Source organism: Capra hircus, chromosome 8, assembly GCF_001704415.2.
Source record: "Capra hircus breed San Clemente chromosome 8, ASM170441v1, whole genome shotgun sequence".
Classification (NCBI taxonomy): domain Eukaryota; kingdom Metazoa; phylum Chordata; class Mammalia; order Artiodactyla; family Bovidae; genus Capra; species Capra hircus.
In genome coordinates, this window is record NC_030815.1 from 74,464,613 (window position 1) to 74,491,582 (window position 26,970).

The window sequence follows — 26,970 nt, forward strand, 5'->3', positions numbered from 1 at the left end:
AGTTGTTTTGGATCAAGGCCCATTCTAATGACCTCATTTTCACCTGGTTATTTCTAAAAACCTTATCTAAACATGGTCACCTTTTGAGGCCCTGGGGATTAAGCCTTCAACTTAGAAACTTAAGGGGCTGGGGTGGGGGGACACGATTCAGCCCATAACAGGGGCTCCATCTCTTGTTCCCAGTCAGCTCTGTTCTGTGGCCCTGAGCTCTGCAGATTCCTTACCCATCCCATTCTTTCCTCTCTGCTGTTGAGCTGCCTCTAAGAGATTATGAACAGCAGCATCTCCACTAGCTGGGATCTCCCTGTGGGGCGCATGTAGCTGCCACCCCTCCCCTCCCCCAGCACATACATTTGCAGATGGGGAGTGTGATCATGTTCACACACACAGACACACATGAACATGAATACGCACATGCACCTGGCAGCTCTATGAGACCCTGGTTTTGAGAACACAGGTGCGACTCTGACACCCCCATCCCAGAACTTCTCCTGTATGTATCTGACCCCAAGCTTTGCTCCTCCAGCCCAGCCTCGCCTCCCAAACCCCAGAGTCGTTGCTCTCACTTCCCACTAGACCCCAGCTCTTGGCTTGGACAGATCTGATGCCAAGATGCTCAGTGATGATTAATCTGTTCTGTTGGACAAACGTGCCTCAGAGGCCAGTGCGGTGCCAGGCACGGAGCCAAGGGGCAGTGACGTGGACAGGAATGTCCCAAGGAATCTGCCACTGGAAGCTCAGAGCCAGGAGCAAATGCAAGAGCCTGATACCATTTCAGGCTCTGATTGTGTCCCAGTGCATCTCAGATGTCTGCTCTAACCTTGATGTTTGCCCAGAGAAGCAGGCAAAAGCGCCCCCACTTTAGGCCTTCCCAGGTGTCACTAGCAGTAAAGAACCTGCCTGCCAATGCAGGAGACCTGAGAAATGTGGATTGATCCCTGGGTCGGGAAGATCCCCTGGGAGAGGGCATGGCAACCCACTCCCCTGTTCTTGCCTGGAGAATCCCATAGACGGAGGAGCCTGGTGGGCCACAGTCCACGGGGTCACACACAGTTGGACACGACTGAAGCAACTCAGCACCCATACACATGCCCCCGCTTTACTGAAGAGAAAACTGAGGTTCATGGAGGTTAACCAGCAAAGCATGAAAGAGAAACCCGGGTCTATCTGCCCTAAGGCCTGGAGAGGGAAGACTTCAGCTAGAAGACTCTGCCTGGGCTGTGTCACTTGTCCGTCTCCTCCCCCTCACACCATCCCCCACTACAGCCACCAACATCCTGTCCTGTCTCCCAGTAGCAGTGGGCAGCCTGGTGAATTCCTCCCCCAACTCTGACAAATGAACCGACACATGGGCCCCAGGTCACAGCCTCCCCTCATCTGTGGCTTTACGGACTCAGTTTCAAGGCCAGGGGTCCTTCAGCTCCAGAAAGCCCCCAAAGACCCTGTTGGAATCGAAGCTCCACAGCTTTGGGGGAAAAAACGGTCACCCTGTGAAGCCTGCCTCTCCACCCTGCTGCCTGAGCGGGGCTGAGGGGCAGAGGGCGGGCCTGGCGGCTGTTTGCCTGGGTGGAGCCCGTCGTCACACTGCTGATCCGCCTCCCGCCGCCCCTCTGTGCCTCCCTGAGCTTCTTTGCTCACTGTCACCACTCTGCTGGTTCCAGCCTCTCTGCTTTGCCCCAGGGCCCTGCTGCCCTGTGCTCTCTTCCCAGAGGAAGCCGGAGTCAGCCGAGGCCACTGACCCACCACTGGAGCCATGGTAGGACAAAATGGCACTGCTGGTCGGGTCAGTTCAGCCAGTCAGCCCCACCGGCTACATCCAGACTGAGCCCGTGAACCTGGCTTGGGGCAGGGGGGCAAAATTGGGCAGGTGTGGGGCTGAGGGGTGGCCACAGGGAAGCCTTCCAATTGGACTCAAGGCTCCAAGGAGCCGTTGGGGTGCTGGGGAAGGGATAGAAGAGGAAGGCCTGGGTTGGGCTCCTGTGTCTTTACTCAGCTGCTGTGTGAGCTTGGGGAAGGCCACCTCCCTGGGCCTCAGTTTCTGCTCCTGAAAATGAGCGTTGATATCATCCATCCAGTGGTATTGCTATAAGGCCTAAAAAGGTATGGCATGTGGAGGAACCCAGGCACACAGCAGAGGTCCCTCAAATGGGAATCCATTTCCCAGGGCTCCCTGCTTGGCCTCCAGGCCAGGAAAGGCTACCATGGAGTCTCCCAGACGTGCCCCTTCCTGCAGGAGAAGACTGGTGGGAAAGCTGATGGCCAGTTTCCTTCCTTCTTGGGCCACCGGGCCAGTTCATGCAGCCCCTCCCCCACTGTCCTACTCAGCCCAGTGCACCTTGTACTACTGGGTCTTTCAGAGGGCTCACCACACCGGAGCAGGAACCCAAATACTGCTTTCTCCAGCTGCAAACTGATCTCATCTCCCTGCTTCTCCTAAGAGTGCTGAGTTCACTGCATGATCTGCCCAACCCCCTAACCGTCCCGCTCCACCATGAGCTGATCGAGGAAAATGGTAGTAAGAAGCCCCCACATGGCCACTTGGCTTCAGAACTGACATGTGTTTAGGCTTCCCAGGGGTGCAGAGGGGTGTCGAGGGCAAACCCGGAGGCTGGCTCAGCGCCGTGGCCTCAGCCTCCGTCTCTACAATGTCAGGGCAGTGGATGGATGGGGGACAGGTAGCCTGAGACCACTCAATGGAGGTGACCCAGCTTTTGTCCTATCACATAGGTCCACGGGTACAAGGGGGTCAAATTCCAAAACTGGGCAAGGACCTATGGCTGTTGCCCGGAGATGTACTTTCAGCCCACGTCCGTGGAGGAGGTTAAAGAGGTGAGTATCTTGTCTCAGAACAGCGCCCGATGGTCCAGCCACCAGACCTCCAATTCCATCTGGATCAGAAATGTGGATCAGAAATGCCCCCAGAGAGGAGGCTGAGAAGAGAACTTCCCAGCTAAGACTCCCATCCCCATCCCAGAATTGCTAGCCAGGCAATAGCACCATGAGGTTGGCTCCAACTGAACTCTACTGTCACGTGACCACCTGGGGTGTCCACCAGTGACTGTCTGATTGTTATTTCTGGCTCAGGTCTCCTCTCCAAGCTGCAAATTGGCATATGACTTCTTTCATCAGAGACATAACAAACTTTGATGCCCCGAAGGATGTTTTTGATGTTTCCTTGCTTTCAACCTATTCTATTGCGGTCTTCCTAACTCTGTACCAACTACCTGGTTGCTCAAACTAGAAGCCAGGAAGTAGGTCACTGTCCTTTCTTTACCCTTACCTGACTTCAGCAAGTCCTGGCTTGGAAGTTTCTAGAACCACCTCCTTCTCTCCAGCACTGTTGCCACTAAGCCCAGGCCACCACCCCTTCCCCACCTGCCATGGCCTGAAATAGCCTCCCCACTGTTCTCTGTCCTACTCTTTGTGACCCCATGGACTGTAGCCCTCTAGGCTTCTCTGTCCAGGGGATTTTCCAGGCAAGAATACTAGAGTGGGTTGCCATGTCCTTCTCCAGGGGATCTTTCTGACCCAGGGATCAAACCCATGTCTCCTGCTTTGGCAGGCAGATTCTTTACTTGTGATCACAGAAAAAAACAAGCTTTTTCCTACCTCTGTATCTTAGCTCTTGCTTTTCCCACTACCTGGGATGCCTGTCCCTTCACTTGTCACGGGACCAACTCCTTTGCATCCTTTAGCACTCAGGGTAAATCACCTCCTCAGAGACTTCCAGACCACTTCATCTGAGGATGTCCCCATCTTCTGCATCTCAGCTCCTTGCTTATTTCTTTCACTGCATTCAAAACCTGCAGTGATTTCACTGACATGAACTTTTTCATGCATTTTTCTCTCTCCCTCATAAGGATGAAAGGCCACACTTTTCCTGTTTTCCATTGCATCCTTAGCACACCTAGCCCTTTATCAGGCACACAGGAAGCACTTAATGAATATTTGCTGAATGGATGAGTGAATGAATGAACAAATGGACAAGACCCAACCTCTGCTTTTGAAAGGCTTACCCCTAAGACAGGTTGCATAGGACTAACCCAGACGATGCAGGTGTTTCACTAGGATTAGCAGAGCACAAAGAGGGGAGAGATTCACGTGTTTGTGAGCCTGTGCATAAGTGTGTGTGAGGGCACTCAGAGGAGAGTGGTGGGAATGACATGGTTACCACTGGTGATCAGCACCACCTGCTTCATATCTGTGGTCTCACCTGTCCCCATCCATACCTATAAGGTAGTGATTACTAGCCCATTTAACAGATGGGCAACAGGCTCAGAGAGGCTTTGGAATTTTCCCTTGTTCTTAAATAGTAAGTATCAGAGCCAGATTTTAAACCCAGATTTGAAGCCCCCAATTTCTCAAGCAGAAGAATGAAGAAAAATGATCATTGAGTCAGCCCGGAGAATGAATAGGAGCTCAAAGGGGAGCTGGGGTAGGGCAGTGGGAGATGAGGGGAGGACAAGTGGAGAATGATCAGAGTCTTCAGTTGCTGGGGGGAGGGGGCAGCGCGGATGTTTGCAGGGCAGAGAGGGCAAAAGAGGAAGGCCAGGAGGTGGAGTGGCTTTGAATGGATCCGAGGTCCTTGAATGCCGAGAAAACAGGCTTCATACTGAGCTGAGGGCTGATGTCCTGCATGCAAAGGTTGTTCTGAGCTGTGTTGGCCTGCACCCCGCTCACTTCCTGGCCCTTCTCTCTAGTTCTTTCTCGGAGTGGCCTGCACAGCGGCGTCCAGCCAGCAGCACCTGGGGGACTGGGGGTGCAACGCCTGGGTGGCCTGGCTGCCTCTCAGAGAAAGGCCTGGGCTGAGGCTGATGCAGATGCTGCCTCCACAGGTGCTGGCCCTGGCCAGGCAGCAGAACAAGCGGGTGAAGGTGGTGGGCGGTGGCCACTCGCCCTCAGACATCGCCTGCACTGACGGCTTCATGATCCACATGGGCAAGATGAACCGCATCCTCAAGGTACTTGGAGCTCTGGGCTCCCTACCTCTGCTGCACCCCATGCCACTCCATTCCAGACTCCAGGGTGGAGGTGGAGGCTCCTTTTCCCTCAGGCCTCATCCCCTCCTGGCCTCTGAGTCCCAAAGTGACCTCCCCCAATTCCTGGTCCACTGTGATCACCCTCACCCCCGACAGGGCCTGCCCTGGACTCCTTCAAGCCTCACATCTGGTCTGTGTGCACCCTTGTGTCCACAGAGATGTCTACAAGTCAGGCCCCCAAAGGTAGATTCATGACAAATCCAGGGTTTGCACCTAACTTGTTCTGCATATAGGGAAACTGAAGATCAGAGAGGGGGAGTGACTTGCCTAAGGTCACACAGCTGGCCAGCGGCAGAGCTGGCCGCATACTCAGGAGTCTGACACCAGCCCTGTGCTGGGATACATTAATTCAGGCCTCTCACACCCACCCCCTGCCCCATCCACAACCAGGAGCCTGCCAGGGAGTGAGAGTACAGGCATGTGCTCTTGTTCTCACCTGACAGGGCCAGCTCCTCTGAGCTGTCATTTTTGCCTGGTACCCGCCCCTCCAGCTCTGCTAGAAGAGATTCTAGATTTCTCTGTACTATTTATTTCCTGATTTGCTCAGGCCAACCATCTCCACCCCATAGAAAATGCTCTGGTCAAAACATCAGTCATGGCAGGAATTAACTCTGATCGCTAATTAGTGAGGACCGGGTTCTGGTCATTGATTTTGCCCAGGCTGTGTGCTCAGAGTCAGTGAAAGCTGTGTTTTGGAGTCCACAGATGTGAATTCTTATCTCAGTTCCACTGCGGATGTTTGTGTGACCTTGGGTGAGTGACTTAGAGTCCCTGAACTTCAGTCTCCATGCTATGAATTGGAGAGACTACTCCTCCCCTCCCTCCCCCACCACCACCAGCCATGGGGGTCTCAGGGCATAGAACTACTCTCCCACATGGCTGAGGAGACCTGAGCGCCAATCCCAGCCCTATGGTGACCTTGAGTAAACCTCTTCTCTTCCCTGCCCCTTATTTCTTTCCCCTGTGACTAGAAGGGTTGCACAGGACAGTCCCTGAGCCCCGGCACTCTAGGGCTCTGCCTGCACCCCCTTTTGGCTGCCTGCAGTGGGAGGCAGCTTAGGATGACTGTGGGCTGGGACAGACATACTTGTACTCACAGCCTTGAGTGGCTGCAGGACGAGGGCTGGGTGACAGCCTAGCTCATCCTAGCCTGTGCCGGTCTTTTACAGGTGGACACAGAGAAGAAGCAGGTGACCATGGAGGCTGGCATCCTCCTAGCTGACCTGAACCACCAGCTGGACAAGCACGGCCTGGCTTTGTCCAAGTAAGAGCCACCTCACCCATTCCCAGGGTGGGTGCCAGTGATGATCATCACTCCCGACCCTGACCTCAGCCAGACACTCAAGGATCTGGCAGGGGCCAGAGAGGAGCACTTTTAGGATGCACCTGTTTCTCTGGATCCCTGTCCCATCCCCACAGGGTACCCATCTCCCCATCCCCGGGTGTCCAGGGGCCATTATATGAGAATAGAAAGAAATTGTTGTTTAGTTGCTAAGTCATGTCTGACTCCTTGCAAGCTAAACTGGGGATGAGATTCCCAGGCAGGAGATGGATCAGCTGTTCTGCTCTGAGGGGCCTCGCACCACAACCCTGGGAGGTATTGTCCCAGGAAGCCTAACTGTGTCCCTCCTCCTCTCCCCAGCCTGGGAGCTGTGTCAGACGTGACCGCAGGTGGTGTCATCGGGTCTGGAACCCACAACACGGGGATCAAGCACGGCATCCTGGCCACACAAGTGAGTTCACTTGCTTCGATGCTGACCACCAGGGAGAGGGGAGGATGGGTCAAGGCCCCTTCACCCTTGTCATCGATGCTCCTGACAAGCAGGCATTCCAGGATGGTTTGAGAGCTCCTCTGTTTAATTCTACACTTATGCTGATGGCAGGGAGCAAGGGGAAGACACTGGCACCTTTAATATCTACTGAACCCCAAGCACTTAACTGGGTGCTTCACCTAATCTCTCTGAGATGGTTATAGCCCTCACTTCACAGATGAGGAAACAGAGAGGTTAAGTCATACATCCAAGATCACACAGCTGGTGAGTCAGTGCCCACCTTTATTATCGCTGGACCCCACTGCTGTGTTTCACTGGCCAGCACTCAACTCAGCCCCAAATCTCCAACAAAGTCTGTTTTTGTTTTTGTTTTTTAATAAAAATCATCCTAACACCCTCACTCCCAGAGCAGGCCACTGTGCCCCACTTCTGCCAGTTTCTCTTCTCTGGTTTAGGCCGCTATTAATCAGAATTAGTTCAGCTTTATCTGTTCTCTCACCTGGGCACCCCGCCACCAGCTGCACATGTCAAAAGCAATTTCCGTCCCAGTGAGCAGATAGCAGAGTGTGGGGAGGGACTTCAGCAGGCAATGAAAGAGGATTCCTCTGGAAACAGGAGCCGAGGGCAAGGAGAGTGATGTTCATCACCTGTCTCCAACTGGGGAGCCCACTCTGCAGAGCCCAGAGATTCTGCGTTTGGTAGGGCCAAGTAGGGGAATCTAGTTCCTAAGGCAAGGGAGAGGTCCCCAAATGAGAAAATGGACTAGACTTGGCTGAGATGGTGCTCAGGAGGGCAATGAGCAGACAGCCTGCAAGGGACTCTGGTCCCCAGGGCTGCGTGTTGGGACAGCGGGGCCAGCTCCGGACCCCCAGATGCATGCACACCCTTTGCCTTTATGAGCCACTTCCACCCAGGGCCTCGTGGCTCCATGGAGTCGATCTCATCTTAGCTCTCTTCCAGGCAGAGGACAAGCTTGCTGAATCCTGACTTTGAAATCCACAGAATGAGCAAGGCAGCTGGGGGAGGCAAGCCACTGGGGTGCCATGGAAATGCCTGTGATGGATGGGCCCCTTCTCTGCTGAGGGCTGATGCCACCCAGGCACAGCCCCCCTCACTCCATTTCTCCTTCTACCCTCCCCCAAGACTGAGGCTCCCTCGGGCTGTGATTGGAGACCTAGCTGGGAAAGTCCCCGGGGTCAGATACATCCGGGAATCGGAGACACTTGGCCTCACTTGCAAGGACGAACAGGGAAGGGAGGGGTTTACCAGAAGCCTGGGGATGCTGAAGCGTGGCTCTTCTCCCACCGCCAGGTGGTGGCACTGACCCTGCTGACAGCCAATGGGACCATCCTCGAGTGTTCAGAGTCCAGCAACGCAGAGGTGTTCCAGGCTGCACGCGTGCACCTGGGCTGCCTCGGAGTCATCCTCACAGTCACACTGCAGTGTGTGCCCCAGTTCCACTTGCAGGAGACCACCTTCCCCTCAACCTTGAAAGAGGTACTGTCTCTCATTTGCCACTGCTCAGCCTCAGAAAAGAAATGGAGGACATTAATAAGCCATGCTCCTCTGAGCTCTGCAGGTCCCCAGAATGGGACAGTGAGCTGACCTCACCAGCCCTTCCTTGACCCCAGAATACTGTGGCAGTACCCCTTTATGAGCAGGTCAGTGGATCTCAGAGGAGCTGGGTGATGAGGGGCAGAAAGGATGGCTTCTGAATGATAGGAATGTTTTTTGAATGAATGAAAACCCATGTTGGTTAGCTGGGAAAATGGATGATTGGATGGATGGATGAATGGATACATGGATGGATGATGAATGGATGGATGACTAAATGGACAGATGATCAGATGGATGGATGAATGGATGATGGACTGATGCATAGATGCATAGATGGATGGATAGCATGCAGTAGACCAGAAATGCCTGGTAAGCATGGATCTATCCCTGGTAATTGCTAAGCTACAGGACTCAGATCTATGGTTCCAAGTCCCTCAGCATCTGAGCTCCTCCATAGTCACCTCACTATTCAATATGAGTAGACCCTCTGCACAGATGGAGTTGGTAGTGATGTGAACACTACTGGCCCCACATAGTTATGGTGGAATTTGGGGTCAAACTGAATGCTGGCAGTACCACCCCCAAGCTGTGACCTTGAGTCAGCCATTGAACCTTGCTGAGCACCAGTTTCCTCATGCAAAAACAGAGTAAATCATGTTTACCTTAAAGTAGTGAACCTGAGCATTAACTCAGATAACACTTGTAAAGTATCTAGTTCAGTACTACAGTACACTCCCCAGGGTACCTAGTCAGTGAAAAATGGAAAATACTGTTATCTAGCATCTGGTCTAAAAAATCCTTACCACTGGAATTTCTAACACGTTATAAACCTCACAGCAAAGGATTTAAATGCAGAAGGTCCTTTATGCAGAGGCATGTTGTTTGGTGGGGCTGCCCTGGTGGCTCAGCGGTAACGTATCTGCCTGCAATGCAGGAGACACAGGAGATGCGGATTCAGTCCTTGGGTTGGAAAGATCCCCTGGAAGAGGGCACAGCAACCCACTCCAGTATTCTTGCCTGGAGAATCCCATGGACAGAGGAGCCTGGTAGGCTACAGTGGGTGGGGTTGCAAAGAGTCAGACACAACTGAACCTGCTGAAGCACATGGTGTTTGTGGAACTTTAGCCCCAGAACTCTCCACTGGTGGCTGACAAAGTGATTCCAGGGATGCTCTTGGGTAGGGGTCCCCATTCCCTGAGATCTAATGCCTGATGATCTGCGATGGAGCTGATGTAGTAATGACAGAAATAAAGTGCACTTGAATCATCCTGAAACCATTACCCCTGTCCCGGTCCTTGGAAAACTTGTCTTCCATGAGACCAATCCCTGGTGCCAAAAAGGGTGGGGATGCTGGTCCAGGGGATGTGGCACTGATTCCTAGAGCATCAGTGCTGAGCACGTGTGGGCCAGTCTTAGCAAATGAGTTGCCTGATGCTTTGGCCCAAGAAAGGATTACAAGGACATTTCATGGAATTGTTTGGCAGTGATACTGTGTGACTAAGCCAGGGAGCTCCAAGAGGGTAGAACCAGTCCACGTGGAGCCACCCCAGACTCTGAGCCACCTCAAGAGCCTGCTCCAACTAGCCACATCCCCAGACCAGTGTTAAGGGGCTGATCTAAGCTTCTTGTTCACTCCAAGCAGGCCCTAGCTTCAAATATAGTCACATGCCAAGGATGAGGGCTTCTACACGTTGCATTTTAGGTCGATGCAATTCAGCGCAAAGCAGAGGTCGACACTCCCCTCAGACTGTGCGAGCTGATTGTCGGGGTCCAGCCCCGGTGGGTCCAGGGTAATTTGAAGGGGAGACGGAGTAGGCGAGGAAAAACTTACTTATTTAGAAATATAAAGAGAGATTAGGAAAAAATAGTATAGTAGGAAAATTTAGTGGAGAAAAGAGGCTGAATAACTTGGTTTACGTGGAAAACCAATTAAGTTCCAAGACAAGGAACTTGCACCATCTACATTAGGCCACCGGCGCCCACTTGAATAGTGGAGGGTGCCCTGCCTTGGGCTCCCTCTCGCGTGGGTCTTAGAAGCCAGGGCAAGTAAGTAGACTCGGAGAGCCTCCACGCCCCGATGGGAATACAGCCTGAAAAGGAGAGGGAGAAAGAGAGAGAGAGAGATTTGACACGGGGAGAGCCAGATTTCCAAGAAACCAGTTCGATAAGCTGGTCTGAGAAACTGGTCCATCCTTTATTGTTCATAAGGGCTTTTTATACTTTTTTTGTACATAGAGATCAATGGATAATGTAAAATTATGCAGCGTCAGCAGCCCTGACTCTTTTCGAGACCAGACTTTCTCTCTGCATACCTAGTTGTATACACAAGTCTTAGGTGATTTACATCATCTTCTGGCCAGAAGGCCAATTAACATTTTACAGCCCTTTTCTGATAAGGGTAATAGTGTTGATCTTCCCAAAGTCTGGTGCCACTCTCAGAAAGCACTAAATAAATTTACATTCTTACATAGCAAGGACACAACAATTTATAACAATGAAAGAGGAGCACAGTGATTTATAACAAAGAGAAAATTCATTAACTCAAAAGTCTAGTGTTGCTATCATCAAACTACTATATTCCTATTTTTGCATCCTGATTAATATCCTCCCAGGTGCCTAAAAGATAAAGGATATGGAGGCCTGGCAGCAAACATTAATTCAACAAACTCTTCACCAAACTAATTCTTAACTGTAAAAGGCTCTATATCTTTAAGATGTTTTAAGCTTCATGCCTCTTGCAGCTGAGGGGCTGTAAACAATTCGCAAGTTGTAAAAGTACGGGCAGACCGGTCAGGTAAATTAGAAAGCCATCGAAGGGGTTTAAACCAAGACATTCTTTTTATATGCAGGAGACTGTTAACTGGAGCTCTGAGTTAACTCTTTCCAGAGAAAGGTGGTAATGTCAGAAGAGTATAGTATAGCAGACAGTAAACAGACAGATTTTGGTTTTGGGGTAGATGCTCAGACAGAGGACCCCTTGAGACCTGACTTGCCTTGCCCGTCAGGTCTCTCCACATGACCTTGTCATGGGTGGGATCTCCCGTGCTGGCTCCCGGCAGTAGATGTGGTCACCCACAGAGAGAGGGCTTGGGTGAGGACAGAAGGGAGCCTTAGTGCTCAGTGTCCAGAACAGAGCAGCCAGACAAGTCCAATGCTGTGTGGAGTTGGGGAGCAACGCCAGGGTCTGGTCATCAGGAGATCACTGCTGACCTCAGTGAGCATGGTGTCAATGGAGCAGTGGGCAGGTTAAGGGGTCAGCATCTCAGGCAGAGAAGGGAGATGGGCAGAGATCACCTTCAACCAGAAAGGGACCACCTTCCGGCCTCTCACTTAGGTCAGAACTTGTTCATTTTTAAGCTGAATAATTTGACCCAGAGATAAAGAGATTGCTTCTTCTTTAGCCAGTAGGATTGGCCCCTGGGCTCCTACCAGGGCATTAGAACCAAGTGGACAGACAGACTCCACCCTCTTTCTGCTCCTCCTTTGACCTGGCAGAGATGTACTAAGACTGACCACACCTAAGGCCTGCTTCTTGCAGTCTTATCTCAGGCTGTCCCCCAACCCCAACACACACACACACACACACACACAATTACACAGCAATAAATGCTCAGTGAGTATTTAGAGGGGCTCTGGGGAGGCAGGCAGCCCCCAGCCTGATTGTGCAGCTCCCTCTGTGTGACCTGGACCAAGCCCTTCACATTTTTGGAGGCTTTTTATTTTTTTTAATTATTTATTTGTCTGCGTCAGGTCTCAGTTGCAGCGTGTGGGATCTAATTCCCTAAGGATCGAAACCAAGTCCCCTGCATTGGGAGTGTGGAGTCTTAGCCACTGGACCACCAGGGAAGTCCCTTCTTTGCCATTTTAAAAGTAGGTCAAATTAGATGAACCTGACATCTTTTCCAGCCCTGACATTACATAAACCAGTGCAGCACTTGGATACAAAACTGTGCCCCACCCTGGAGACAGAGGGTCCTTCTCTCGCCTGGAGCATCTGGGGATGTTCTCGGGTCTTATCCCTGGGGAGGGGCATGAATCCTGGTGTGGAGTCTCCCATCATTTCCCTGCGGCCCCAGCCCATCCCTCAAGGGCTCACAAGGCTAGATGCTCCTCCTCCTCCTCTTCTGAGTCAGCAGGTCCTCTGTGGATTCTCTCTCTCCCCCTCTGCACAGCTCCAGCTGCTCTTCCGCCCGGAGCTGCATGGGTCTCCACCAGGTCCATCATCAGTGTCCATCATCACTCCCATGGACCAGCCTTCCCTGCCCAGGCTCTGGCCACAGACAAGGACTGCGCAGAGGGTGGGTGGCATTTACAACCCTATGATTTCCTCCCAGGGGCGTGTGCTGTCCATGGCCCTGCATTCAATTCTGTTTTACCCTCTCTGCTCAGAGCAGCCTTTAAAGGGCCCCTTCAAGAGGCTGGGAATGCTTGGGAGGAAGGGTAAGATGCAGGTGGGAAGCTGAGTCCCAGGCTGCTCCCCTCGGAGGAGAGCAGTCCAGAGAGGAGGGAAAGAGGACCAATCAGAAAACTGTCACTGGAGCAGCTTCTCCTCACTCTTGCTCCCCCTGAATGTTTTCCTTCTGAAAAGAAAAAGGATGAGACCTCATTTCCAGGAGCAGGCAGGTGCCTGAGAACCAATGTGTGCTTAGTCACTTAGTCATGTCAGACTCTTTGCAACCCCATGGACGGTAGCTCACCAGGCTCCTCTGTTCATGGGATTTCCCAAGTAAGAATACTGGAGTGGGTTGCCATTCACTTCTCCAGGGGATCTTCCCTACCCAGGGATCGAACCCGGGTCTCCCACATTGAGAGCAGATTTACTGTCTGAGCCACAAGGAAGAATTTTAAACACCCACCCCTCTCTGAGGTTTACCCTCTCCTGCCCGCCCCTGTGCTGTGTGGGGTCCATCTCAGATGCAGCTCCTTGCTTCCCAGGTCTGATTCTCTTATCTGCACCTCAACACAGCTTCTGAAGGCCGCTCAAAGCCATATGAGGGGAAGGGCGAGTTGGAATCAGTGCTTCTGAGCAGAGGGACCAAGAAAAGGGTGGCCTCCCTGGCTTCTTATGACAAGGTGTCAGCATTACCAACTTTCTGCAGTCTAACTGGTATGAAATCACAGTCAGTGAGAAGACTAGAGGATTTTGGAAATGGCTGTCAACCTTTGCCCTTTATGCCACGCAAACCATAATGAGATGTGAGAAGTACAGCTGGCTGCCTGCATCACCACCTCCCCCAATGCTGTGGGAAGCAGGGTTGGTCCCTGGGACACAGCAACCTTGTCAGCAGCATCCCAATGCCCGCCCACTCTCTTGGGTGGCCGGCCACTGACCACTGGGTAACCCCCAACCATGGGACAGGGAGCCCTCAGCTTCTGCTCACAGGCCTGGTAATCAGTTCTCGTGAGTCAGTTCAGCAGCGGTGCTAATTTTGGAGGGGATGGAACCCTCTAGAACCCTTCCTGCCAATGGCATGCCAAGGAAGACATTCCTCTGGGGCCCACCCCCTTTGATAGTGCTCCCAGGAACCACCAGTTAGATTGAGGAAACCTGATCCGGGGGACCCTCCTCCCCCAGATAGGATTGTTTGTAGGCCCTAAACAGAGTCACAGTGGGATGGGTCCAGGGCAGGGGGCTCCATCCTTCAGTGACCACACAGTGCTCAGTTAGGGACCACAGGGCACAGAGCTGGAGGGTGCATGCTGCCTGCCTGGAGGAGCTTGGAGTTTAGCATGGGGGAAAAGATATGCCTTGTCCCTCTAAAGCAGGGAGGAAAAGAAGTGACAGATGCCAGGAGAGAGGCACAAAGTGTGAGGTGAAAGTGGTTCTCATTACTCCATTCTGGGTGGGAACCTGGGCACCCAGAAAGGGGTGCCACCATTACTTTTACTGCTAAGATTCTGGGCAACCTAGGAAGGCCCTGGAGGCTGGGACAGGAGATAAGGGGGGATTTTCCACTCTCTCAGTCCCATCCTTCAGGCAGAGCTCCAGACCATGTTCCTATTCTCCCAGGAGAAATGGTTCTGCCCAGAGGTGATGGCCCGTGGGTCCATCACCCAGTCAGGATGGAAGTGATAGTGACAGGGACCTGGTGTTTCTTCCTGAACTTTCCATGGATTTATAGCCCAGCAGAAGAGGGCCTCCTCTTCAAATATGGAATCATAGGGCTCTTTATTTTCTTGGACTCCAAAATCACTGTGGACAATGACTGCAGCCATGAAATTAAAAGACACTTGCTCCTTAGAAGAAAATCTACGACAAACCTAGACAGCATATTAAAAAAACAGAGACATCAGTCTGTGGACAAAGATCCATATAGTTTTCCAGTAGTCATGTACAGATCTGAGGGTTGAACCATAAAGAAGGCTGAGTGACAAAGAATTGATACTGTCAAACTGTGGTGTTGGAGAAGACTCTTCAGAGTCCCTTGGACTGCAAGGAGATCAAACCAGCCAATCCTAAAGGAAATTAACCCTGAATATGCATTGGAAGAACTGATCCTGAAGCTGAAGCTCCAATATTTTGGCAACCTGATGCAAAGCCGACTCATTAGAAAAGACTATGATGCTGGGAAAGATTGAAGGCAGGAAGAAAAAGGGATGACAGAGGATGAGACGGTTGGATGGTATCACTGACTCAATGGACATGAGTTTGAGCAAACTCCAGGAGATGGTGAAGGACAGAGAACCCTGATGTGCTGCAATCCATGGGGTTGCAAAGAGTCAGATATTACTGAGCGACTAAACAACAACAAAGAACCCTGCCGCATTTACTGTGTCCAAGTCCCTATGCCAGCAGCTCTAGGGTGAGGGTTTGGGAAACTGGCCCACAGGGAAGATCTGGTTCACTACCTGCTTTCGTAAATAAAGTTTTGTTGACACACCGCAATGAGCTGCTTTCATGCTATCACAGCAGAGGTGAGGAAACAGAGAGAGCAAAGCCTAATATATTTACTATCTGGCCCTTAACAGAAAAAAATGTGCTGATGTCTGCCCTCGAGAAGAAACCAAATGTGAATGAGAGGCTTGATGAATTTCAGGACAGATGTATGCTTCAGTACCTGTACTATACTTCTGGGATGGATGTAATATAAATAAAAACCACTTAGAATGGAAGGAGACAGCATTGGTGGGGGTAGGGGTGGGGTTAAATTGAGCACCTGAATTCAGATCTGACGCTTTCCACGTGGTCACCTGTGGGCAGTGGCAACAGTACTGGACAGTGTGTGTGGAAGAAGTCCTCTTAGTGCTGAACTATTGGGGCTCAATTCCATTGGAACTGGAGTGCTGCTGGGGGATTTTTGAGCTGTGTCTTGGAATGCTTCCCTGTAGATGTTGTCTGGAAAGATGAAAAATGGGGCAAATTATGAGGCTCATGCAGAAGAGCCAGTGAGAGCTAAGAAGGGCCTGGGCTAAGGCACATTAGCAGGAGCAGATTTTAGGGGAAGGCTGGAGAGATATGAACAGATGCAATAGGGTGACCCACAGCCTGGGCTGATGTGTGGCAGGGGAGGTTTGGGATGACAGCCAGGTCACTGGAAGGTGACAATGGTCTGCCCATTCCTGTATTTCCTGGGCCCCATCAAGCATCAGTTAACAAGTCAGGGGTCCTCCCCGAAGTGAGGACCAGGATCCAGAATTCTAAAATTCCACTTCTCCCAGGTGCTCCAAATTGAAGTTTTAGATGGGCTCATTCCTTGGTGTTTCACCTTGGTTTTTCCTTCCTTTCTGGTCAGATATGGAAATCACAGGTTGTTTTTGTTGTTGTTCCGTCACTAAGTCATGTCCAATTCTTTGTGACCCCATGGACTGCAGCGCACCAGGCTTCCCTGTCTTTCACTAACTCCCAGAGTTTGCTCAACTTCATGTTCACTGAGTCAGTGATGCCATCCAACCGTTTCATCCTCTGCTGCCCCCTTTTCCTTTTGCCTTCAGTTGTTCCCAGCAACAGAGTCTTTTCCAGTGAGTTGATTCTTTGTATCAAGTGGCCAAAGTATTGGAACTTCAGCTTCAGCATCAGTCCTTCCAATGAGTATTCAGGGTTGATTCCCTTTCAGATTGACTGGTTTGATCTCCTTGCTGTGTTTACAGCTTGTAAACTACTTTCACATCCATGACCTCCCTTGGTTCTCACAACAGTCCTGGAAGGAAAGAAGGAAGGAAGGAAGGAAGGAAGAAAAGGACAAAAAGCTATTTCTGTCTTGGTTCTACAGATGAAGAGATGCTGCTTCCTGAAACTCACAGCTGGGAACCTGGTGGGAATAGGGCTGGATCCCCAGATGTGTGCCAGGATTGCTCACATTCAGAACCTAAACTCTCCAGTGGGTACATGCCACAGGCAGGCACTCTACGCAGGAGCTTCAGCATAGATTATCTCATTTCATTTGCACAACTGCCCATGTGTTGTTGGGGAGGCTGGGAAACCAAGGCTCCAGGGATATGGCTCCGGCAAGGTTGTGCAGCTGGCAAGTCACCAGGCCAGGACTTAAATCCAGAACTTACTCCAAAACCAGCACTCTCCCTCTCCCTCCCAGCTGCCTGTCATCTCCTTTGGCTCAGAATTTGTCATGTGTCAGCCTGATGGGTGTCAGGGAGACATGATTTGCTCTATGACATCTCCACATGTACGGATGAGCCATTCAGAGTCAGACACTCCTGTTCATTTTATTAAAGCCCACTGTGGTGTCAGGGGTTGTGCGAATAAGAGAGGATGACAGTGATGCTGACGATGACAATGTCAGAGTAATAGGAGCAGCAGCAGCTACACCTGTATGGAGCTTACTGTGCTCAAGATACCATATTAAGGGCTTTCTAGGCATTAGTGTGTTTAATCTTCATAACAATCCTGACATAGATATTGTTGTTAATCCTATTTTGCAGATGAGGAAATTGAGGCACTTGCCCAGACTTATACAGCTAGTCATTGTTCAAGTCAGGATAAACGAGAACTCATTTTTATCCTCTGCATAACTCAATGAAGTCAACCTATAAGTGGGTCATTTTAATGTCCGTGGCATGTGTGTGCTCAGTCATGTCCAACTCTCTGAGATTCCATGGACGGGAGCCCACCAGGCTCCTCCGTCCATGGGATTCTCCAGGCAAGAATACTGGAGTGGGTTGCCATTCCTCTCCCAACCCAGGGATCAAAACTGTGTCTCTTGCATCTCCTGCATTGATGGTAGATTCCTTACCACTTAACATCCAGCATCTTATAAGACACATCCCTTGCTCTTTGGCAATGTTAGGACAATTTTGGATATTTTCTTTTGATGGGGGGCCCCAACTTCCAGCATCCCCACCATCAAATGTGACCAACACAATCTCTGCTCCTTTCTCAGGTTCTTGACAACCTGGATACTCACCTGAAGAAATCTGAATACTTCCGCTTTCTCTGGTTCCCACACAGTGAGAATGTCAGTGTAATCTACCAGGACCACACCAACAAGGTAGCCATGGGCATCTTCCCCATTTCCCCCCACTGCCCACCTCCCAGGGCACCTAACACCTATTACCATCCTGATAACCGGTGAGAGATGAGAGGAAAAGCAAAGGGTGAGCATCCCTGAGCATGAGGAGAGAAGCACTAAATGCAGAGGGCGGAAGGACGAGGGAAGGCGGTCCCAGTAAGGGTCCACGAGTCTGTGAGGAGGGATACAGGGGTAGGAGATCAAGGGACAATCCAGATGTGGGGAGCAGAGATGGAGGTGTTGGCAGGACTGGCCACTGAGTCCTAAGCAGTCAGGATAGACCTCAGAAGCCAGCTAGCGCATCCCACCTTCCCTCCAGCACCCCATCCTTCCCACCCCCAGGGGAAGAAACCCATGGTTCTGTCTCCTCACCACCATGTCCTTGGCAAACAGGCTGCTTCTCAGCAGAATAAAATAAAGCCATCACTTAGGAAGATGTTGGAGAAGGCAATGGCAACCCACTTCAGTACTCTTGTCTGGAAAATCCCATGGACGGAGGAGCCTGGTAGGCTGTAGTCCATGCGGTAGCTAAGAGTTGGACACAACTGAGCGACTTCACTTTCAGTTTCCACTTTCCTGCATTGGAGGAGGAAATGGCAACCCACTCCAGTATTCTTGCCTGGAGAATCCCAGGGATGGGGGAGCCTGGTGGCTGCCATCTATGGGGTCACACAGAGTCAGACACGACTGAAGCGACTTAGCAGCAGCAGCAGGAAGATGTTGACCAGACAAGTCAGACAAAGGGCAGAACACCTACTATGTGTATGGGGCTGGCATAGGGTTCATAAAGGGTGACTGCCGAACACCAGGCTCATCAGCTCTGCAGAGAAGAGACATAGGCATTTCTTGGTCTTGAGCAAAATGATCACATAAGCACGAAACAGAAGGGGACAGGACATGGGGATCGGTCGTGCCACCAAGAATGAGGCTTTTAATCGTCCTGGCCAGTGGGTCCCCTCTCCCCCAGCACACACACAGCTTCTCCTGGGACACTCAGCTCCAGCTCGGAACTGACCACAGACTCTGCTTCCCAGCCTCCCTCCTCTTCAGCCAACTGGTTCTGGGACTACGCTATTGGATTCTACTTACTGGAGTTCCTACTCTGGATCAGGTAGGAAGGCCACTGTATCTTTTCCCAGCACCTGTCATCTACTGCTGGGGGTGTGGTCCATCAGAAGAACAATATCCCACCTTCAGACATGCAAAGTGGGTCTGTCTGCATGGTCCAGAGCAGTGAATTCCAACACTGTGGAGCTTTTAAAAAATACCCATGCCCAGGCTGCACACTCTGGCTCATGGGTGATGTGAACCTTCATATTGTCCAGTTTCTTACCTCCTTCCCAGCCTGAAGTCTGTGCTCAGGCTCAAGTACCAGACACATAACTATGAGTGATGAAGAAGGCCTTATGGGTCCTTGAGCAGTGACACTATATTCAGCCAAGACATGGAATGGCATCTGATAAAAACTTTTGAAATGTTTCATACACATAAATAATATAGGCAACACATATTTAAAGTATGTTGCTGTTGTTGTTGTTGTTCAGCCACTAAGTTGTGTCAGACTCTTTGAGACCCCCCTGGGCTGTAGGCCAGCAGGCTCCTCTGTCCATGGGATTTCCTAGGCAAGAATACAGGAGTGGGTTGCCATTTCCTGCTCCAGGAGATCTTCTTGACCCAGGGATCAAACCCACTTCTCTTGTGTCTCCTGCACTGACAGGCAGATTCTTTACCACCTGGGAAGCCCTTATGGTGTATAGACATTTAAACTTATTGTCAAGTGTATCCATCTATTCTTTTATCTTGGAGACTTTGGGGTCTTATTAAAGACAGTGAGTCCAGCCTGGAGGCCATTGCTCCATCAGATGATGGATTAGGGATGAGAGTGGAAAATGCCCAGCCAGACCTCTCCCCTTCCATCACAGCAGCCTGGCAGCTTTATGTGCCTGTGTCTGTGGAGTCCAAGCCAGGAAGCATCCAAATAAATTAAGCTCTAAATCACGGTGACCACATCCCGGGCTGGGATGGATGCTCTAAGGGAGCTCCAGGGCCTCTGAGCCCCACCCATGTGGCTCTCACTCAGTGGCTTCTGGAAACCGCGTCCACTTGGCCTCACCCTTGCAGCTCTGCTGCTCGCTGAACCATGTCCCCAAGGATGCAGCGGTGAACACGAAATAAAGGATTGGGTCTTGGTGATTTGGCTGCCCTGGTGGCTCAGTGGTAAAGAACCCGCCTGCCAATGCAGTAGATGCAGGTTCGATCCCTGGGTCAGGAAGATCCCCTAGAGGAGGAAATGGCAACCCCCTCCAGTATTCTTGCCTGAGAAATCCCACGGACAGAGGAGCCTGACGGCCTACAGTCCACAGGGTCATAGAGAGTCGGATGCGACTTAGGACGCATGCACTGTTGGTGAGGAGGTAAACTGGTGCAGCCACTATGGAAAACAGTATGAGGTTTCTCAGAAAGTTAAAAATAGAATTTCCCTTATGACCCAGCAATTCCACCTCTGACTATATGTCAGAAAGAACTGAAAGCACAATTTCAAAGAGATATTTGCACATTTGTGTTCACAACCAAAAAGTAAACATTACTATCCAACTGATGACTAAACAAAATGGGACATATAGCTATTCAATGGAAAACTAGACAGCCTTCAAAAAGAAAGGAAATTCTGACACAGGCTACAATGTGAACGAATCTTGAAGACATGATGATAACTGAAATAAGCCAGACACATAAGAGGACAAATATTGAGTGATTCCACTTATATGAGGCAGCCAGAGTAGTCAAATTCACAGAGACGAGAAGTATGGAGGGTTGCTGAAGAAGAATGGAGGCTGGAGAGAGGCAGAGATGGGGAGTTAATTTTTAGTGGAGACAGCGTTTCAGTTTTGCAAGATTCTGGAGAGCCACTGCTCAGTGATGTGAATATACTTAACACTACTGAACTGCACACTTAAACAATGGTTAAGAGGGTAAATTTTACATTATGTGGTTTTTTCTTTTAAATCACGATTAAAATGAAACACTCTAACACTAAAAACAACCTAGTCATTAAAGAAGGAGAGAAGAACAAAATGTAGGCTAAAATCCATAACTGGAGCCCTGGGCAGCCACAGAAAGAGTGATACAGGGGGATCTTCACATTCCCTGGAGGGATTTCCAGGCTGCAGATTAGCACATGTGGCACAGGATGTAGGGAATGAAGCCCCGGTTTGTAAAGGACTCGGTCCACTGACCGCAACACAGCCGGTACTTACCCACCGCTGGATAATTTGATGATCAGGACCCCTCTGCCCTGCCCCCCAGCACCTTCCTGCCAGGCCTTGTGGGCTGGATCAATCGCTTTTTCTTCTGGCTCCTATTCAACGGGAAGAAGGAAAACTGCAACCTCAGCCACAAGATCTTCAACTACGAATGCCGCTTCAAGCAGCATGTCCAGGACTGGGCCATCCCCAGGTAAGGGCCGAGCGGGCCACCCTGCGGGTGGGTCAGCAACATATAGCTCCCTTTGGGTCGTGCTCACAGCCCATGCACTGCCAACCAGGCTACCCATCCTACCTGTTATTTCTGAGGGAAACGGGAAGTTCCAAATTCCCGTCCAGTGTCCTTGCCTCTAGGGAAACCAGCCAGGGGATCCACTCCACTCTCCCCATTGGCCCCTGGCTGGTTTAGACTTGAAACATAGGGCTTCGTGGCCAGCATCTGGTTCTTCTGAAAGACTGTACCGTGTTCAGTTCCTCCATTAGCAGAGCCCACCTGGCAGGCTGGGGGACTCTTCATGGGGAGGGACCCCCTTGAGACGGAGGCTAGGTCTGTACCCAACTCACTGCAGCTTCCTCTCTGAATTGCCCCTCTTTGTCTTTCTCCAGGAAAAGGGGGATCAGTGCTCAGGGCTCAGGAGATCCCTCTGTCAAAGTGTTCAGAGGCTGGGGCACCAAACTCTCAGGGCTGGACTATTAGAAAAAGTAGGAGTCTTGGCATCAGAGTGGCTTGATCCTATCTGAAGAAGAGGAGGCCACGGCCTGGGACAGCTGCGGCCAGAAGAGAGACCTGAACAGAGCCTCCAATTGGGTGGGGGTCCTGGGGACTGGGGTGGGAGCAAGAGGTAGCTCTCTGCTTCTGTGAGAAGGACTTTAAGAGCAGAAGCCATGAGGAAGGGGCTTCCTGGGGGCCGTGCTGAGCCTCATGGGACATCTCCGGAGGCCCCTTCCTCAGGTCTGGGTTCCATCCCCTCTCCCACCCTGGGCCGAGTGCAGAGAGAAGACCAAAGCGGCCCTGCTGGAGCTGAAGGCCACGCTGGAGGCGAACCCCAAGGTGGTAGCCCACTACCCCGTGGAGGTACGCTTCACTCGCGCGGACGACATCCTGCTGAGCCCCTGCTTCCAGCGTGACAGCTGCTACATGAACATCATCATGTACAGGTGAATGGTTCGCTCAGGGCGGGGCGGGGCTGCGGAAGCCGGCAGTGAAGGGGGCGGGGCCTCGGAAGCAGGTCCCTCTGCTTCGAAGGGCCCCTCCCTCCTTCCTCAGCTTTCAAAGCCAGTTCGAATGCCACCTTCTCCAGGGAGAGTTCCCTGGTCCTAGCAGCAGAAAATAGTCTTTCTCTCCTTCCCGTTCCAACAACTACCCTTTCTAGCTGTACTGTGTTAATGTGGTCATTAATGTTAATTAGAATTGTTTTACTTACATATAGTAATTATAATTGTTAATGTTATTATTGGAGATATTATTAATATGTACTATTAATTAATATGTAACACATAATGGGCTCCTCTGATGGTAAAGAATCCACCTGCCAATGCAGGAATCACAGGTTCGATTTCCTGGGTCCAGAAGATTCCCCTGGAGGAGGGCATGGCAACCCATTCCAGTATTCTTGCCTGGAAAATCCCATGGACAGAGGAGCCTGGCGGGCTGTAGCCTATGGGATCACAAAGAGTCAGACACAACTGAGTGAGCATACAGGCAAATGTTAATATTAATGTTAATATGCAAAGCTACCCTTTGCAAAACTGATATTCAGGAATGACAAGTTTATGCTGTCTCATGTGCTGCCCTAGGCAATGATTCTGAGAGCCCGGAGCATCGGGTTGAGAAGGACTCTGAGGCCAGGAGAGTTATGCCTGGACATGGTGCCATCTCACCAGCTCCACCGGGCCATAGGCAGACACCATATGCTCATACTGTGCTATTATTTCCTGAGTTGGTGTGCAATGACCTCCCGTATGAGGCTTATGGACACACACAGTTTAAGAAACTCTTCTTTTCTAAAACTCCCTGCTTAAGACACATCTTTCTTCCTTCCCTTCCACCACTGATAATAGTCCTTCCCTGACTTTGTAAAAGACAAACAGACCACCTCTTACCTAGCCTGAATCTTACTATGCTTTATCTCTCCAGTCTGTAAAATACCCCCAAACTCAGGGGATCCCAAGAGACAGTTTAAGAGGGCGCTGTCCTGGAGGGGGGTCTGGAAGCCGGAAAAGAGAAGTTCAGAAACCCACATCGAATGGGAGGCAGCTCATTTCACACAGGAACAAACTGAGGGCCTGGCTCAGTCCTCAAAATATCTGTCTGTTTTGTCCCTGCCTGTGAATGCAAATTCAGAAGCAAGAAAATTCGCCTGTTATGATGTTATGCATCATAACATTTGAGTTTTTGCGAGTTCTGACTCTTCTCTGTCAGTAAGTCTGACGTTGCAGCAAGGACTGACCAACTAGGTTACATTGGCCATGATTTCCATGCATCAAATGAGGTGATTCTGATAGAGATATTTATATATCTATCTATTTATTTATTATAAAGATTTTTGTATATATCTTTTAAATAATCTTTACATTAAGTTTTTTAAATTTACATTTTAAACTAGTTAGATTTAAAATTGAAATCTTTAAATAAGTGTATGTGCTGTGCTTAATCACTCAGTCATGTCCAACTCTTTTGCAACCCGGTAGACTGTAGCCCACCAGGCTCCTCTGTTCATGGGATTTTCCAGGCAAGAATACTGGAGTGGGCTGCCATTTCCTCCTACAGGGAATCTTCCCAACCCATGTCTCCTCCATCTCCTGCATTGGCAGGTGGATTCTTTACCACTAAGCCACCAGGGAAGCCCAAATAAGTGTGTGTGTGTGTGTGTGTGTATGTATATATGCACACACAGAGGAAAAAATATATTAATTTAAAATTATTCACACTCACACACATCGGGTTGCAAAGAGTCAGACATGACTGAATGACTGAACAACAACAAAAACACGGCAACTTTCAGTTGACAGTTAAAATATGTGTAAGAGGTAAACTTTTTCCAAATCCTTCTGAGCAAAAGCTGCAGGGTGCTGAGTCACTGCCATCCGTGCTCTGTAGACAAGCGCTGGGCAAGATGCCTGATAACCATGGATGAGACCACAGAGACAAGAGTATAGCCTCACCTCCTCCTTCCCCCTCCTCAGGCCCTATGGCAAGGACGTACCACGGCTGGACTACTGGCTGGCCTATGAGAACATCATGAAGAAGGTGGGAGGCAGGCCCCACTGGGCCAAGGTAAGACGCGTCTGTCGGAGCCTCACCACGGGTGGGAGCCGGGCAGCTACTGTGAGCCAGGGCTTCCAGCAGAGGGCGCCTCTCTTCCCTATTGTCCTGCCTGCCCAGGGCTCCAACCTCCAGGGGAAACCGTGAGCTGAGCAAGTCATAGGAAGGAGGGCCTCCACTACCTTAACTAGACCAGCTTCTCTGCATTCATGTTCCAGCAGCCCAGTGACTGTAGTTCCCTTCGAGTTTTTAGTGCTCACCTTTCATGTAATTCTCTTAGAAACCCTATAAGCAGGCTAAGGCAATGGGTCCATTCAGCAGACAGGAAACTAGGGGTCTCTCAGAGATGATGGGACTTACTAATTAGTAGTAGAACTGGTGCCAGAGCCCCCTCCGCTGCCCGATGGCAAATGGAACAGGAACTTTAATACTGCATTTTAACCACTTTCTTCTCTACTTTCCAAGAACTTCCTCCTGTTTGGGTTCTTTACATGTGTATGTGCATGCATGCATGTGTGTGTGTCTGCATATGTGCACACACATAACACGTGGGTTTGTGCATGAGCCTATATGCATGTATACATGTGCATACATGCACACATGGGTGTGGGTACGCACGTGTGGGTTTGTGAGTGTGTGCATGCATATACCTGCACGCATGTGTTCTGTGCGTGCCTAGGGATAGGGGATCACACATGCAGGCACACAGACACAGGTTTGCAGCCCCGCTGAAATGCCAGCTCCGGGAAACAAGGCCTATTGTCTCCTGTTGCTTCCTCAGGCTCACAACTGCACCCGGAAGGACTTTGAGAAAATGTACCCGGCCTTCCAGAGGTTCTGTGCCATCCGAGAAAAGCTGGACCCCACAGGGATGTTCCTGAACGCCTATCTGGAGAAGGTGTTCTACTGAAGCACAAACAAAAAACAAGTCTAGCCCACCTCATCTCACCTCCAGGCCCACCTCTCACAGGGCAAGGCTCAGTGTCCCGCTGTCCTGATGGGGAACAGACATCTCCCCTGGGGCCCTCTGCCAGGACACCCACAGCTGCTCCGACCCACAGCAAGGAACCTGGTTCTGGGCATCCCCTACCTCTTCATCCTCGCAGCACCCCGCGTAAGGAAGAGCACCGAATCCCTTTACCTCTCCAGCAGCATCCCCTTAGCCCAAGCCTGCAGTCACCACATCCTGTTCCCAAGAGACAGAGAAGCCCCCAAACGTTCTGTATGTCTATGAGGTAAGGATTCGGCCATTCACAGGTTCCACCCGCTGGCTGGATGTCTGGAGCTCCAGGGGTCGCCCTGCCCACCCTCATAGGGAGGAGTCCCACCAGCATACGTTTAGACACAGAGGTCATGTGTGCTGTGCCCTGCTTCCTTTCACCCTCCAGGGTCTTTCAGATGCTCGGAGGCATGTGCCCTGCCCTGGGACTGTCTTCTTCCAGGGGGTCCACTTGTCCGCCTGATCTCCCACAGCCCAACCTGCAGCATGTCTGTTCCAGGGATGTTTAGAAAGGGGGACTTTCCTTGCCTTCTTTTTAATAAAGGCCAAGAGTTCCTTTAGTCTAGACTCCGCTCCTTCCTCTCCATCTCCAAGGTAATCCTTTGGGAGCAAAAGGCTCCTTGATTCCCCAGCTTCCGACCAGGGTCTTGGACTTGCCTGGAAAATGTTCTTCATATTCCTTTTGCAGTTTCAAGTGGCCTCTGCCCTCCCACATGTTGTGGCTAGTCTTTCACAAAGTTTTTGTTGACTATCTACAAGGTGCCAAGTGCTTTGGGGGAATTAAAAGAAACTTAAGACAGGCTCCTGGATCAAGAAATGTATATTCTAATCATATGTCTAATCAGAGGTTAATATGCAGAAGATACAAAGAACACCTACAATTTATCAACACAAAAACAAACTAATCAAAAATGGGCAGAGGACTTGATACACATTTCTCCAAAGAAAATAAACAAATGGTCAATAAGCACATGAAAAGGTGCTCCACATCACTAATCATTAGGGAAATGACAATAAAATCACAATGAGATGTCACTTTACATGCATTAGGATTACTCTTTTCAAAACAACAACAACAGCAAATAACACGTGTTGTCAAGGACATGGAGAAATTGGAATCTGTGTATATTGTTGGTGAAACTGTAATAAAATAGTGCAGCTGCCAAAGAAAATAGTTTGGAGGTTCCTCAAAAAACATAAAACATGATCCAGCAATTCCACTTCTGGGCATACACCCAAAACAACTGAAAGCAGGGACTCAAACGGATATTTGCACACCTATATTCATAGCAGCATTGTTCACCATTGCCAAAAAATAAAAGCAACCCACATGTCCACTAATGGATGGTTAGATAAATAAAATGTGGACTCATATTCCACATACAGCGGAATAATACTCAGACTTAAAAAGGAAGGAAATCTTGATATATCCTACAATTAATGAGCCTTGAAAGCTTTCTGCTAACTGAAATAAGCCAGTCACAATAAAGACAAATCCTGCATGATTCCACTTATATGAGGTACCTAGAATATTCAGACTCACAGAAACAGGAAATAGAATAGTGGGGGCTGGGAGAAAGGGAGGCTGCTGCTGCTGCTAAGTCGCTTCA

At 50.4% G+C, this 26,970-nt stretch overlaps 1 protein-coding gene across 2 annotated transcripts; it reads left to right on the plus strand.

Moving 5' to 3' along the window:
- LOC102186117 (L-gulonolactone oxidase) lies at window positions 1,606–25,920 on the plus strand. Of its 2 annotated transcripts, XM_005684043.3 has the most exons (13): window positions 1,606–1,756; window positions 2,728–2,829; window positions 4,836–4,961; window positions 6,209–6,303; window positions 6,682–6,772; window positions 8,123–8,308; window positions 12,541–12,666; window positions 17,704–17,811; window positions 18,867–18,943; window positions 21,139–21,288; window positions 22,089–22,253; window positions 24,282–24,372; window positions 25,142–25,920. In XM_005684043.3, exons 1-13 carry the CDS (start codon window positions 1,754–1,756, stop codon window positions 25,268–25,270), a joined length of 1,449 nt encoding a protein of 482 aa, XP_005684100.1. In that variant the 5' UTR covers window positions 1,606–1,753; the 3' UTR covers window positions 25,271–25,920. The 2 variants fall into 2 exon arrangements, with proteins under 2 accessions (XP_005684100.1, XP_005684101.1); XM_005684044.3 differs by lacking the exon at window positions 12,541–12,666 and having other exon boundaries at window positions 1,608–1,756.

Coding starts and splice junctions, on each gene's coding strand:
- LOC102186117 (XM_005684043.3), top strand. Junction 6,773..8,122: donor ACGGCATCCTGGCCACACAA/GTGAGTTCACTT, acceptor TCCCACCGCCAG/GTGGTGGCACTGACCCTGCT. Junction 12,667..17,703: donor AGACAAGGACTGCGCAGAGG/GTGGGTGGCATT, acceptor CTCCTTTCTCAG/GTTCTTGACAACCTGGATAC.